General features: G+C 36.2%; 1 protein-coding gene across 2 annotated transcripts in view; it reads right to left on the reverse strand.

The window, feature by feature from the left end:
* Positions 1-7,231, reverse strand: part of LOC127832259 (uncharacterized) — a 28,974-nt gene extending 21,743 nt beyond the window's left edge. Inside the window, exons 1-6 of one of the 2 annotated variants that reach the window (XM_052357618.1) lie at positions 6,959-7,231; positions 5,241-5,432; positions 2,591-2,731; positions 1,914-2,141; positions 1,424-1,527; positions 161-603 (exon numbers count right to left, since the gene is read on the reverse strand). In XM_052357618.1, coding sequence (XP_052213578.1) covers positions 161-603; positions 1,424-1,527; positions 1,914-2,141; positions 2,591-2,731; positions 5,241-5,432; positions 6,959-7,054 — 1,204 coding nt within the window. In that variant the 5' untranslated portion in view covers positions 7,055-7,231. The remainder of the gene's footprint in view (positions 1-160; positions 604-1,423; positions 1,528-1,913; positions 2,142-2,590; positions 2,732-5,240; positions 5,433-6,958) is intronic. The other variant, XM_052357617.1, reaches the window with a different exon arrangement.
* Positions 7,232-15,212: the final 7,981 nt, after the last annotated feature.

Consider the following 15,212-nt stretch of genomic DNA (forward strand, 5'->3'; position numbering starts at 1 on the left):
TAAAGTATGTATTTTCTTTAAATGTAGTGCTTAATATATTTTTTGTGTTAAACATGTGTCTTGTGGCGCATGTCTTCTAAAGCACCGAATATTACACTTCTGTGCATCCACAACGATTTTCAACTGGATAATAAGTAAAGGTCGAAATAAGTAAATATACCATAATATGAATCTATTGCCGACTCCTTTGTCCCTTTGTTTGCAGATTTCGAGAGAAAAGGACGCCTCGTATCGTTATTGATAAAAGGCATCCGACTCCGAATATGACGTAATATCAGTTGGCTCCTTGCTTCCTTTCGCGCTATCTTCTCGCGCAGGCGCATAAGCTCTTCGTAATGACGTATCTCGCGGCGGCGTTCTCTTTTAAACGCCTGAAATCGTTCGCGCTCTTGCTTTAGCCTCCTTTTTTCGGCGTTTATTTCCAGTTCTACAAACGTCTTCGCCGTTTGACACCATTTCCGTTGTGTATCGTATTTCCGGTCAACTAAGAGGTCATAATTTGATGTAACATTACCGGACACAAAGCTGCGGAAACCGGAATACGCTGACGCATTACCATGGAGACGAGAGACCGCCCGCTTCATATTTATGATTTTGCTCATTCTGGAATAATGTAACGGAAATAAAATATAATAATGTTAAAACTAATTTCAAAGTATTGTGTAATGTCATCTTGTAAAATGCGAATGCTAGACAAACAAATAATTGCGTGCATAGTAATACTCGATACATGCCCTCTTCATGTCAAAAGTAATTTTCAGACAACACATTCAGAGACGACCCTTTGAAAAATCCTTAAATGAGAGGTGATACATTGCGAAAAGGCCCAAATGACAGACCGCTAAGAGGCCATAACTAGACTTCAGATTTTTTAAAGAGTCATTATCAATCGTGTCGTGGATATAATGTCTGGGGTTTTATGACTTAGGAAACAAATATTTCATCGAGATAGGTGAAAATCGGATAACAAATCATTTACATTTAATCAGGTAGCAACTGCGAATACTATGTTTCATCATGAAAGGGTCGTAACTCGGCGGTTGATGATAATTTTTAACAGCTTTATTGTTCCAATATGCATTGTCATATCGGTGAATATGAGATGAAAACTAATGGATTAACATAGGGAACTAGGATTGTCTCCCAACGACCGACAGACATATTGACAGAACAACTGAATATAGCTAACAAGTATAGTATTAAACGTCGCAATCTTCAAAGACTGCAGAATTAAGAAGGTCATGTCGGAGGGCATGGCGAAGACATCCAAACTCAAAGAGGAATGAAGCAAAGGTGACTAAATCATCAACATTAACAACGGGAGCGGTAAAAAATAATGTCATATTTTCTCGACTTTACAGTCTGTTTTAATGATATAGCTCCCACGCAATGACAAAGCTCCGTACATGACCAAATTTCCTACCGTCTATTAAGAACTATTTGACTCTGTTCCAGATCCATCATCTTTCCCTCGCATTTTTCACAATGCACCGGCGGACGGGTGAACCCGGGTTTGAAATCTCGACCCTGAAAAACAGACACATACATAAGTATTGTTACGTTATTGTTGCTTTCAATTTCATGCCTTATAACCAGGTTTTAAAACTTGTCTTGACCGCTTCCGTCTATACAGATATCTGAAGTGAATCGGGTATAATATTAATTAACTTTTAAAAACATGAACGTTTTAACCATGATTTGCAGAGGGAACTGATTTAAATATATTTTCATTAGACCGACTGCAAACTATTTAGTCATCCCATGATTTAAAGATTTATTATTTTGCAGACTTTAAGATCCTCTTCCTCCTCCCTTTAATCCATCTCATCATCATAATCATCATCAAAATCATCATAATCATCATTTCACAATAAACAACAACATATAACATTCCAAAATCACAATCTACTTACTTTATGCACTTTCGTGTCGACTGGCCGCTCCGTGTATGACATTTTCTGGCCCCCGACGACGAACCCGTCCATAAAGTTAATTGGGCTAGGCGGCGGGTTGCCAGGGGTTGCGCTTTCGGGTCTCTCCCGATAACGTGTTTCAGCTGAAGTGATTTGATCGGCGTCATTCGAATTGAACGCAGCGATAATGGGCAAAAACGTATTGCGTTTTGTTGGCGACGTGGTATTCTGTGAAATGACGAAAAACATGATTATCGGTAAATAACAAAAACATTAATGCTTGTTTTTCATTGTTATGTTATAAGTCATGAAACGCGTTTTCAAACTGTATATTTTTAAATTACATGTATGCTCTGTTCTCTGCGTATTATATTAGGACCAGATTGTGATAGTATAATCCCTTCAGATAATGTTAAAACAAATATTACTGCTCGTAATTATTTATTATATATTTGAGTCTTTAACGACATTAAGTCTCTATATTGTATTGATATACTGTTATAATTATACATGTAAAACGAAGCAATCACCAACAGTGTATCCTGCGTTGTGGTCGAACGAGTTTGAGATTGAATAAGTTACACTCACTGAGAAACTTTTATACGTACTGAAAACAGGGCAATAACTCTTTAAAATTACGCAATTCTGAATTATGTTACATATCGTTGTTTGCTTACCGCTTTGACTTCCGGTACTTCCCACATGCCGCGAAGGTGTGGCTTTGAGCCCACTACCGCCAGACTTATGTGATCACGTGACTCGGTAAAGTGACCAGCGAGATCGTACTCGCTGAACTCGTCTTCGGAGTTTTCCGGTGACTGAAACAGACGGCGAATACTTGTTCCCGGCGACTAAAAAGGACGATAATCGTTGGTTTCCGGGGAAATTTGGTTTCAGCCGATGTTTTTTTTCAACTCACTCAGTTTATTAAGTAAATAAAGGCCGTTGGCCCAAGATACACAGTATTTGATATAAAATATAACACATCATCTTAATACTAAAATATGTCAACATATTACATAGTGTTAATGTTACATTAAAAATATATCAGCTTATTCAATTTTGTTCAAAAGATTATACACATCATCCTAATACTTATATATGTCAACATATTACATTGTTTTAATGTGACTTTAAAAAATATATCAGCTATTCAATTTTGTTCGAAAGATGATGCACATACAAACACAATTTCTATAGTGTGTCATGATCCGTTTTGCTCATCAGCTTATAAAAGTCATGTACAGAATTTCCACCCATATACCAGTTATATAGAAATTCTCTACGGACAACGTCATATTTACTACATTGAAAAAACGCATGGTATTCACAATCAATAATAGATAAATGTTTCTCGATAAAACAAAAAATACAAATTCTCAAATTATATTCAAGATGCAATTCCCTACCAATTTCAATAGTTAATTTGTGATTGGATCATCTAAACTTGGCAAAGGCTATCTGATATTTTAGCGGAATTTCCAACTGCAAATATCTTTCGGTGTTAAGTAGAGATTTATATTTCTTATAATGGTTACCTCGAGATGCATTGTTTATGTCACTGTGCCAATTTTGTGTGGCGCAATCAATTATACGCTGACGAAAATTACACACAAATAAGTCTACGTTGCCAATATCCTGAGAGATCCAGACGAATCCGAAACCATATCTAAATATTAAAGATTTTACATGTGTTGCCCAGCAATTACGCCCGGCGTTATCTATTGATATTAACATATTATAGCATTGTTTAGGAAATCTGTTATTAGGCCTCATTAACAGTTTACACCAATATTTAATGCAATTAACAAAATATGTAACAGATAAGGGTAGTCGGCCACATTCGCCAAGGGCGATACAGGTATTAGTATTTTTCCTTACATGCAAAATGCGTTTACAAAATTTATTTTGGACAGTTTCAATGGCATTTACATATTCATATCCCCATATATGTGAGCCATAAGACAATATTGGCTTTACCATGCTATCAAAAAGTAAAAAGAGTTCTTTAATAGGGAAGTTTCCAAAAGTCCCTTTATAACTATAAATTGAGAATATTGCTTTTTGAGCTTGTGAACTTAGTTTTTCTTGCGCCGCGTTTCACGATAATTTGGGTGTAAATAATAATCCCATGTATTTATAAGCGGGCGTGGTATTTAATTTCGCACCCCGATATGTCCAGCGCTCGTAATTTCTTAAAGGTCCGCCATTTCTAAAAACAATAACTTCAGTTTTATCTAAATTAATCTCCATTCCCGTGTTAATGCAAAATTGATCAACAACTTTTAACTGTTGTTGAAGTTTAAAGGCCGTCTCCGCACAGCTATCAATATCGTCTGCAAACATGAGACATAAAATGTCAGGTATTTCATTTGAAAAAAAAATTAAACAGGTGAAATACGTTAATTTCCGGCATTTAAAACAGACGAAATACATTAGTTGCCAAAAGCCAATCCCCACGCAGAGTTGTCGTTCCTTGCTCTCACATACAATCGCTGCCATCCCAAGAAAATGCTACCAGATTTGGTTGGATTTTATGTTTGTGTTTTAGTATTATGTTATGAAAAGTAGTATCATTTTCTTTTATATTTTTAAAATAGTATATTAGTGAAGTTCATGATTTAAAAGAAAGTATCTTATTTAAATAAAAATTAAAATAACAACGGTACAGTTAGTATTCCACGTGGCTAGGCTATCATCAGGTGGTTAGTTAATAGTTATGATGGCAGGGATTTGATCCAGCTATGCTGGTTCCAGTCAAATCTCTGCGCTGGGGTTGGCCAAAAGCGACAAACGACAAACGCTTGTTTCCGGTGAATGTAACAACACGTTTTTTTTTGTTTCCGACAATTTAAACACAGACTAGTAACCAGAGAAGTAACACTGGTTTTCGGGAACTGAAACAGACTACATTGCATGTTCATATCACCCCATATTTAGGTCTATTCAAAATCAAGCCATGTAAAGGTTCTTGATATCCGATTAAACATCTTAAATTCAAAACTATCAGTGGTATAATGTTTGTAAAGACAACGAGCAAGTTCTAATGGAATCAATTCTAACACGAGATCACACGTATTCGTTATAAATATAGCTGTCATTGGCATGACTATTTAATACATCTTAGAAATGATAGCGCCAAAACGTTGGTCGTTTAAATAAATATCGACTTGTTGTTTGCGATTCAATGTTTTAATTTTGTTTTTTGAAAGCATCATTAAAAGATGTTACTTTAACTAAAGTCATTGAAGAACACTGTCTACTTGGCAAAATGTGTATATTACATTATTATGGGGAAATGCTACTGCTTGTTCCCTGTAATCAAACCTTATTGTCCGTTGGTAACGATCTATTGCGTCCGTACGGCGACGGAAGTGGTCTTGGTATCGGGCTATGGATGGGAGAAGCCACGAGTACTCCTCCCAGGTTCTCGGGGCACGAAAAGATGCCGGAAGTACGGGAATCGGCACCACCCAGTTTCCGGAAAGCAGAGGCCCGCTTTTCGTGCGACAAACATTGCTAAAAAAGCGACATCACTGAATACGCATAAGACACAGAAAACAACTTAAGTTGTTTAACACAACATTTTTCAACGCAAAATTAAGTCCCGAACCACAGCAAAACAATACAATTTACGATAGAAAATATTTGTGAAATAACACTGTAATTAAAACAGTTTTCGCAATAACGTAGACTAGTATATATCAACTTTCCATGTGATAATAAGCTTTCAAATCAGTCCGGCGAACGTCCTCGTGGTTATTAGCTTGTTTTAACACTTCAAATCAGCTGATATTTGTCGTTAAACAACGAAAAAACAAACGATATAATTTAAAGGGACCTGTTCACAGATTTTGGCAGATATTGAAGTTTGTCACTGAATGCTCTATATAGATAAATGTAAACATTGGCTATAAAAATGCTCCAGTAAAAACGAGAAAAAATAGAGAAAGAAAAAATAATAACCCTCAACTGGGCTCGAACCACTGACCCCCGGAGTAAAAGTCTAATGATTAGCCCCTCGGCCATCCGTGCTCATACAATCAATGTTGTATTTTAAACTTTATATAAGCAATCCTTGTAGTGTCACAAAATATAACGACAACAACAGAACTTTCCAGTTTTCACGCTGCAACGCGTTATACTTTTCCGGTTTTAAAATCGTTCAAAGATGCATATAATGGATATTTTAGAGCATGGTTAATGTTCAGTTTTACTGTTTCCTTACAAATATCATAACTTAAACGAATATTTGTGAATATAAAACAATTTTTTTAATTGTTTCATTTTAACAAAACGTGAAAAGGTCCCTTTAAGATTGCATTAAACATACTAACTACATGAAAGATAATCCAAAATAACATATATAAAACAGCATGTATAACTTTCGTTGGTATTGTTTTATTTTCCTTCTTTTCAAATTAATGTTTGACACATACGGTATAAATGCATAATATGTCGTATTTATGTTACTGGATTGTTTAATTGTGTTTGTTTCCTAGTATGTACACTTTTTTTTGCTATTACTCATACGTTTCTCATAGTTGTTAAACATTAAACGAAATTTATTAGAGAATGCGTCTATATTTTAGAACTTCTGGTCTTTGATGTTATAATCAACGAAAGCTAATTATTGTATATCTGTCAATCAATACTCGAAAGAGTAATTGACATTTACATTATAAGTATTTCGATGATTTTTCTCTTAAGTCGAATTATCGTCCTGTGACTAATTACCAACGAAAAAGTGAAAATTCTGAGGGAAGCATTGTAAATATATATCAGCAAAATATATGTCGGATAATGTTAAAAGAAGATTGCATTTTCCGTCAATAAATAACCAGTTTTAGATGTCATGCGCGAATTTCAAACATCTACAGTTACACGTAAGCATTTGAACTCCTTTTCATCTCTAACACGTATTTATTTTTAGCCGAAACACCGCTGCATATCTTTTCTTATAACATTTACTTGTATCTTATCTAGTTACGCTTGTTACATCAAATGCACAACTTAATTGTCACATGTACAAGTATATTGTGTACCTGAAGACGACGGCGGTTCTTTAAGTTGCCGACGGAGGAACCGCATGACCGCAGCGACACCGGCGACCGACATTCTATCAACGAAACCGTCGTCATGGCTGAGGTCACTTCCGGTGTAGTGCTGGCATGTGCGTCTGCATCAGTCTAACCCATTTTTGTGTTTAAGGTCACTTGCCTGCCAGATTGAATAGGGAGAACGTCGCGTCAGTTGTGAAGGAAACGCGTCTCCAACGTCATTACATCACAATAAATACCGTCTTTGGGTGGTATTGACGCGATGACGTTGAGTGAAACTGAATAAGCTAAAATAGACGAAATTTAATAAGCGGTTTAAGACATTACTTCATGGTTTCACGCGATTTACTATTTAAACCAGACCTTTATGTGTACATGTTTTCATGCGTTTACAAGTGATTATAAACTCTTTTAAGCGATCAATATCGCAATCAGTGAATTTAGCTTAGAAAAAGTTGTCCCCGATTCACCCGTAAAACTATTAAATCACAATTTAAATTCCATGAATCATTGACATAACGTCCGCATTCTTTCCATCGTTGTACATTGCCCCTAGGAAGCACCACGATCGATGACCCGTAAAACTGAAACCGTACGTCACCGAACGTGTCCCCCTGGGGGCCAACCGTCACCGCCGCAGCTCCCCGCTTAGCTCTTCCGGCGATCAAACCAGAAAGAGATTGCGCGGCCGCTAGAGGGAGACTGCGGCGGATCCGGTCAGCCGAGGTTCGGACTCAGACATTAGACCTCTCTTTGCTGTGGGCGTAAATCACTGCCCGAATGCAGGAAGTGTCCGCGGACACTTCAGGGCCTGATCCGGAGAAGCGAATCAGACCCATTAAACCGTCAGCCGTCTTTGGTCATCGTTATACGAAGTAAGCGGCTTCCTAAAAGCACCCCTAACACCAGAGTTGAGCTCTGGATGTCAAGACTACTTTCCTGTAAAGAAATGTAGCGATGTGGACGGTTTAAATATATCACTCGCTGTTTACCGGCTCATGGACACCTTTTCATGCTTTTTATCGTGTGCTTTTACAGAGCTGGGTACTTCAGATCGTATTATCACGGTGAGTGTAATATCTATTTATGGGTTTATAGTATTTCACAATCCGGTGAAATTGCTGAGACGGCAATACGCCTTTTAAACCAACTGCTTCAAGTTATCAATATGGTACACATTGTAAACGAATTTGTTGCCGAAATTAGCCATTACATATGCTAAACACGCGTATCAATTGAATAGCTCGCAGATCATATACACATAGAGTCGTGATACTTACCGCACGTGTAAAATTGAATTCTAGTTTTGTATACGACCTGTTTCAGGGGGGGGGGGGGGGGGATGGGTTAATCATGTTCAAAATATCTGTTTCTGATGTTCAAGTGGATATTTAATATTACTGTGAAAACAAACGGTAAACAAATACTTCTAGTTCGATAATCAATGTCGATATCTCACGGGCTAGTCCCCATTATCGTTCGTACATCTTTAGTAATGTGCATTTAAGTTATATTTGCTACAATGCCTACTCGGAAGATGAAAAAACATTGTCAAATGACAGTATGTGCGCTGTCAGTAAATAATTTGATATTTTGCACATTTTGTAAAATCTCATAGTTTCGCCGCAAAAAGCGACATAAAGTGTCTGTACACTTGGGGACTTTTGTAACGCATCACTTTTCAAACTTGAATATCTCCATTATGAGTAAAGATATTAAGGTAAAATTTTACATACGATCATTTGACTACATTCTATGCAAGCTCACTATATAATCTTTCATCCGTGAAAATTGAACGCTTTAGCACGTGGGGTAGGCGTGGTTCCATATTTTTGCACGTGGAAATGTTGAAACGCGATTTAATTCTAGTTTTATTTCAATTTAAATATTTTCAGTGGGTTCTTACACAAGGAAAACATAAAATTAATTTACAAAACAATATAGCTCGTATGAATATTCAGGAGCGCAATCGCTAAAGCGTCCGATCGTCACGGATTAATGATTTTATCGTTAGCTTGTACATATTGTAATCAAATGATCACATGTGCAATTTTAAATAAAAATATTTACTCATTACAGAGGTATGTAAGTTTAAAAAGTGTTGCGTTAGAAAATTCACCAAGTTATTCCAATTTAATTTCAATTTAATACTTCTATCTAAGTTTTTACATAAGAAAAACATAACATTAATTCAAGAAAAACAATATGGCTCGTATGAATATTCAGGAGCGAAACGGCTCAATCGGCTTGCCGGTCAGTTATTAAGACGTGTAAGTTTATGCGTTTTACTTTTCACATTGTTATTATTTAACGTTGTACGAGTTTGCGAATTTGACTTTTGAAGTGACGTTTTTAATTTGTTAAGTTTTATATGATGTTGTTTTCAATTTCAATTAAATTTTCAGGAATTAACAGATATGTGTTGAATTATTCTTGGTCCAAATTTCAACACAAGCCGTTCAAAAATAAGGGAGCTATATTTATATGATTAAGTGATGCTATAGAAAAAGTCTCCAAGTGTATGTTTGACGGTCTGTTGGATTTGTTGAATCAAATATGTTGGGTCAAAGAAGTAAGTAGTCTTCACAAATCAGCGTTGCGGCGAGGAGCCGTTTTATGACAAGAATCCATTTGCGAAACTGAACAAGCGTCTTAAGAAAAGCAATCATCCGCTTCAATAATCTTTATTTCCGATTATTTCTTGAAGTAAACGTACCAAATGAAAATTAACAATACTTGTGTGTCATGGACTAACATCCGAAATATAAAACTACCACACGATTCGATTATTTGCTTTCAGGTGTTCAGTACATCTAAAATATTTCTGTATTCCTCTAAATGATGAGTTCTACGGACAAGCGGGGGGGGGGGGGGGGATATTTATCTGGACAAAAACGCATGGCACTATAACAGGCGCACGGAAAGGAAGGCATTGCAAAATAGGGAGTTGTTTGCGAACGGTTATTTTTTACTTTGACATAGTAAAATATATAAGATTGGTAATGAAATGTTAAAGTTAATTCCAATTTTCGATGCAGTCAACGGAATTATTGGTCGCATGGACATGTAAGTAATTATCATTTGTACCCATTCATAGCCACATCTTCAGTCTTCTACACAGCAATTGTATTACCGGTATATGCATTAGGAGTTTTGCCCAGTAAAATTTGCGAGATTTTCGAAATTGTTAGATTTTGGGTTTAACTAAACACGGCGCGTTTTCCTCAGAACAAACGTACGATTTAGTTTTAGTCATCTACTTTTGATATAATTCCTGCTTAAAAAATTGCATCAATCGTAAAAAAACTCACAACACATTAATGTACATTTGCATTCAATTTTAATGACATTAATATGTATGTGTCATTAAACATGTCGTAGTTTTAATAGGCAAATAACATTTTATAGGGGCCTTTTCGGTAAATTGACAAAATAAAAAAAAAGTTTCATTTTCGCAAATTTTCGATGTAAATTGATATTTGTGAGAAAACAGTAATACTGAACATTTACCATGCTCTAAAATATCCATTCTATGCATCTCTTGACGATTTAAAACCCTGAACATTTATAAAGCGTTGCAACGCGAAACGATTGAATAATTTGGAGGGTTCTGTTGTTGTCGTTATTTTTTGTGATACTACGAGGATTGCTTATATAAAGTATAAAATACATCTCTCATTGTATGAGCACGGATGGCAGAGTGGTCTAAGCGATAGACTTTAACTCCTGGGGTCAGTGGTTCGAGCCCAGTTAAGGGTTACTTTTTGTTCTTTTACTCGAGCTTTTTAGAAATCATATTTACATTTTATCAATATAAAGCATTTCAATACATGCCAAAATCTGTGAAAAGGCCCCTTTAATACATTTAATGCATGATGCACTGGAATTAAAACCATGGCTGTTATCCAAAAGCATCAACATTGTATTCTGTGCGTTCATTTGTCTGAAGCAACGCACGAACATTTCGTGATATGACGAAATAACTTCTTGCTGAGGAATAGTACACAAACTATAAACATACACTTGGAGACTTTACTAACGCAACACTTCACACTTTAATATCTCGGTCATGAATAAAGATTTTGATTCAAAATCGTACATATGATCATTTGACTACATTCTGTGCAAGCTCACGTTACATTCATTCACAAGTGACGATCGGAATATCAAGCACATGGTGTAGGTATGGTATCATCTGTTTGAATGTGGAAATGGTGAAACGCGATATAACGCTTATTCTAGTTTTATTTTAAATTCATTATTGCTTCTGGGTTCTTACACCAGTTAAACGCAAAATTAATTAAAAACACAAAACAAATGGCTCGTATGAATTTGTCGGAGGTCAATAACGCAATTTGGCATGTTAAAGGATTCATACCCCACGTGCTTAAGAATGGAACGCCATAACTGCCTCAACATGAACACGTATATTACATGACTATTATATCATTTATCATTACACGATGTTGCTTTTACATTATATTATGTTACTTTGGCATTATACGTTAATAATTAATGATAGTATGATGATAATTTACCATTATATGATGCTCACGGTCTATTATATGATGTTCACGGTCCATTATATGAACAATGAGATGATGATTAGTTTTAGATTATATGCTGCTCACTGTATATTATATGATGCTCAATACCCATTATATGACGCTCACTGTTCGGTATATGATGTCCAATCTCCTTTATGTGATTCTCACTTTCAATTATATCATCCTCACTGTACATAATATGACGATACGTTTCCATTATATGCTGCTCATTGTATATTATATGATGCTCAACGCCCATTATATGACGCTCACTGCTCACTATATGATGCTCACTCTCCTTTATGTGATGCTCACTCTACATTATATGATGCTCACTTTTCATTATATGATGCTCACTGTACATTATTTGGTGCTCACTTTTCATTATATGATGCTCACTTTCATTACCTGATGCTCATTGTTCAGTATGATGCCCAATCTTCATTATCTGATCCTCATTGTTCATAATATGATGTGCACATTTTATTATTCGATGGTCGAGCTAGAACAAGTGTATTTCTCGGCAAAATGAATCATGTACTGTACTACTAGCGCGAGCAAGCACATGCTTTTTATCAAGCCTCTCAGTTCTCCCACATATATAATACATGAATATATAAGTGGAGGATTCTATGTAGAAACGATTGTCGAAACGTATTTTTAAATATTTCTAAACACCAATATAAATGTTGCATTGATTTAAGATTTAAATTCGCGGCATCAATGCGTATATTAGCCGTCTAATGAACGTGTGCGTATCTGCACGGTTAAGTCCTTTTGTTGTAAGAAAACCTAAAAGGCATGGCCGTCCGCAAAACAGTCGAAAATGTGTTGCAGGAAATTGACCTACATACACTTTTTTCAAACTTTGTTGGTCAGAGAATTGAGTTCGAATCGTTAACACACTTATCCGACAATGAACTCGGTCGGCTCGGTGTTACGACAATTTGCGACCAAGTCAGATTGAGAGAGAAAGTTCGGGAGGTGGGGCAGCTGCAAGACAGCTCAGTAATCAGGTGGGTAAATGAAATGTACAGCTTAAGCAATCATGATAGTGGTTGCAGATACTGTAGTGGTTATAGACGTACAAAGTTTTTCCTGAAGACATTTATGGGATGCAAATACATACTGTAATAAAGGAGTACGCAGGATCAAAATACAAATGTAAAGCCGTACACAGAACGCATTGAGGGGGGGGGGGGGCCTCAGGTTTTTATAATAAACTCTTTTAAATTGATTTATCCATTGAAATTCATAAGATATGACTCGTAGATGACCCCTATTGATTTTCAGGTCACTAGGTCAAGATCACTGTGACCCGAAATAGTAAAATGGTTTCCAGATGATAACCCAAGAACGCTCATGCCTAGGATCATGAAACTTCATAGTTACATTGATCATGACTCGAAGATGACCCCTATTGATTTTCAGGTCACTGGGTCAAAGGTAAAGGTCACAGTGACCTGAAATAGTAAAATGGTTTCTGGATGATAACTCAAGAACGCTTATGCCTAGGTTCATGAAACTTCATAGGTATATTGATCATGACTCGCAGATGACCCCTATTGATTATCAGGTCACTAGGTCAAAGGTCAAGGTCACAGTGCCAAAAAAACGTATTCACACAATGGCTGTCAAGGTCACGGTGACTCAACTTAGAAAAATGGTTTCCAAATGATAACTCAAGAATGCTTACGCCTAGGATCATGAAACTTCATAGGTACAATGATCATGACTCGCAGATGAAATAATGATGAAACTTGACCAGGATGTTTGTCTGGACAATATCTAGGTCAAGTTTGACATTTGGTAAAGATTGAATGAACCGACTACTCTCAGGTTAGCGAACTAGGGCCATCTTGGCCCTCTTGTTTCATTTTATGTTGAGGAGAGCCCTATTATGTTCTTCTTTTTATGCCCCCAAAGGAGGACATAATGTGATCGCACTGTCCGTCTGTCTGTCCGTCTGTCTGTCTGTCCGTCTGTCTGTCACATTTTGCGTTTTGGTTTTGAAAAATGTTCATAACTTCTATGTCGCTTCAGATGTTACATTCATATTTGGTATGCATGTGTATATGGACAAGGCCTTTCCATACATATGCACACAAATTCTGACCCCTTTGACCTTAACCTTGAACTTAGGGTCCACGTTTAGGTTTTGAAATATGTGTTTAGGTTTCAAAAAATGCTCATAATTTCTATCAAAGCGTTTATTGGGGGCATATGTCATCCTATGGAGACAGCTCTTGTTTTGGAATACTTTTTTCACATACTCTTTTAAGCAAAATATTTTTTTAAAGTGAACCATTAATGTAAATCTTATAATTAATAGATCTTTAAAAAACTTTCAAAAGAAATTCATTCCTTGTATCTATACATAGCATAATTTTTGAGTCATTTTGAGCTTCTGTCTGGTTAATAAGCTATTAGACTTGTAGGAGGCACACAATTATGTCCCTTTTGTCGTTATATTTCAGCATGCTGAAAGATGGGGAAAACACATTGTGATTGCAGACTGTCCAGGTTACTTTGATACCAATAAGGATAATGCATACATTGAAAAACAGATTTTGAGCACCATTGTTGCCACATACCCAGGCTTCAAAGCAATTCTGTTTGTTATCAAAGCAGAGCGCATTACAAAGGATGTTAGAAAGACAATTGATCTGACGATGAACAGTTTTGGAGCACAGGCTGCTGACTTTGCATATGTTGTGCTCACAAACATTAAGAATGAAGAGAGATGTAGTTGGAAGGCAATTGTTTTGTTCAACTTTCACTATGTAAACGTTTCATTAATGTTGGACTTGTTTTGATAAAAAAGTTACTAGTTAAAGGAAATTATTATACTGAGATGAATTGTTATGTTTAAGTGTTTATATACAGTTAAATATTTCATAACTATTGGTTTGCATCGATCGTTCAAATGTATTTTGTGAGCTCAAGTTTGTTTAAGTAACTTGTTTTGTGTCGTACGTATCAATTTCTGCTACATCAGACGGTTTGGCATTAGATGACTTGCGATCGATACTGGACCTCACTCTACTGTATAACAGAGGGGGTAATCACGTGACAAACAAGATGGCGACGTCCATGCCGAGGCAGGTATTTTTCGTCGGTTTATACCCTTTATTACTTGTAGTATTACATGTATTTGTATTCCGCTCACTTTCCAGCCATAGTAGGAAGAAAGTTACTGGCTTTTATTCCATAGTTATATCCGCTCTATATCTCGACTTTACTCGGTGCGAAATTTCTTAGCGGGGTGACCTAATTAGGGCTCCACTAAGAAAATTTGCGGGGCCGGAGTAAAGTTGAGATATACAGCGAATTTAAATACGAAATAAACGCTAATCACCTATTTACTAATATGACTGGAAAGTGAGCGTCATTTAAAAAAATAAACAGAAGTAATAAAGGGTATAAAACGGCCAAAAATAACTGTCTCGGTATGGACGTCGCCATCTTGACTATCACGTGATTACCCCCCTGATAATGCATCTTGACATAAATTATATCAACATCTGTGAAAAGGCCCCTTTAATACATTTAACGCATGATGCACTGGAATTAAAACCATGGCTGTTATCCAAAAGCATCAACATTGTATTTTGTGCATTCATTTGACTGAAGCAACGCACGAACATTTCGTGATATGACGAAATAACTTCATAGTGAGGAATATAACAAAA

Source organism: Dreissena polymorpha, chromosome 5 (assembly GCF_020536995.1).
Source record: "Dreissena polymorpha isolate Duluth1 chromosome 5, UMN_Dpol_1.0, whole genome shotgun sequence".
NCBI lineage: Eukaryota > Metazoa > Mollusca > Bivalvia > Myida > Dreissenidae > Dreissena > Dreissena polymorpha.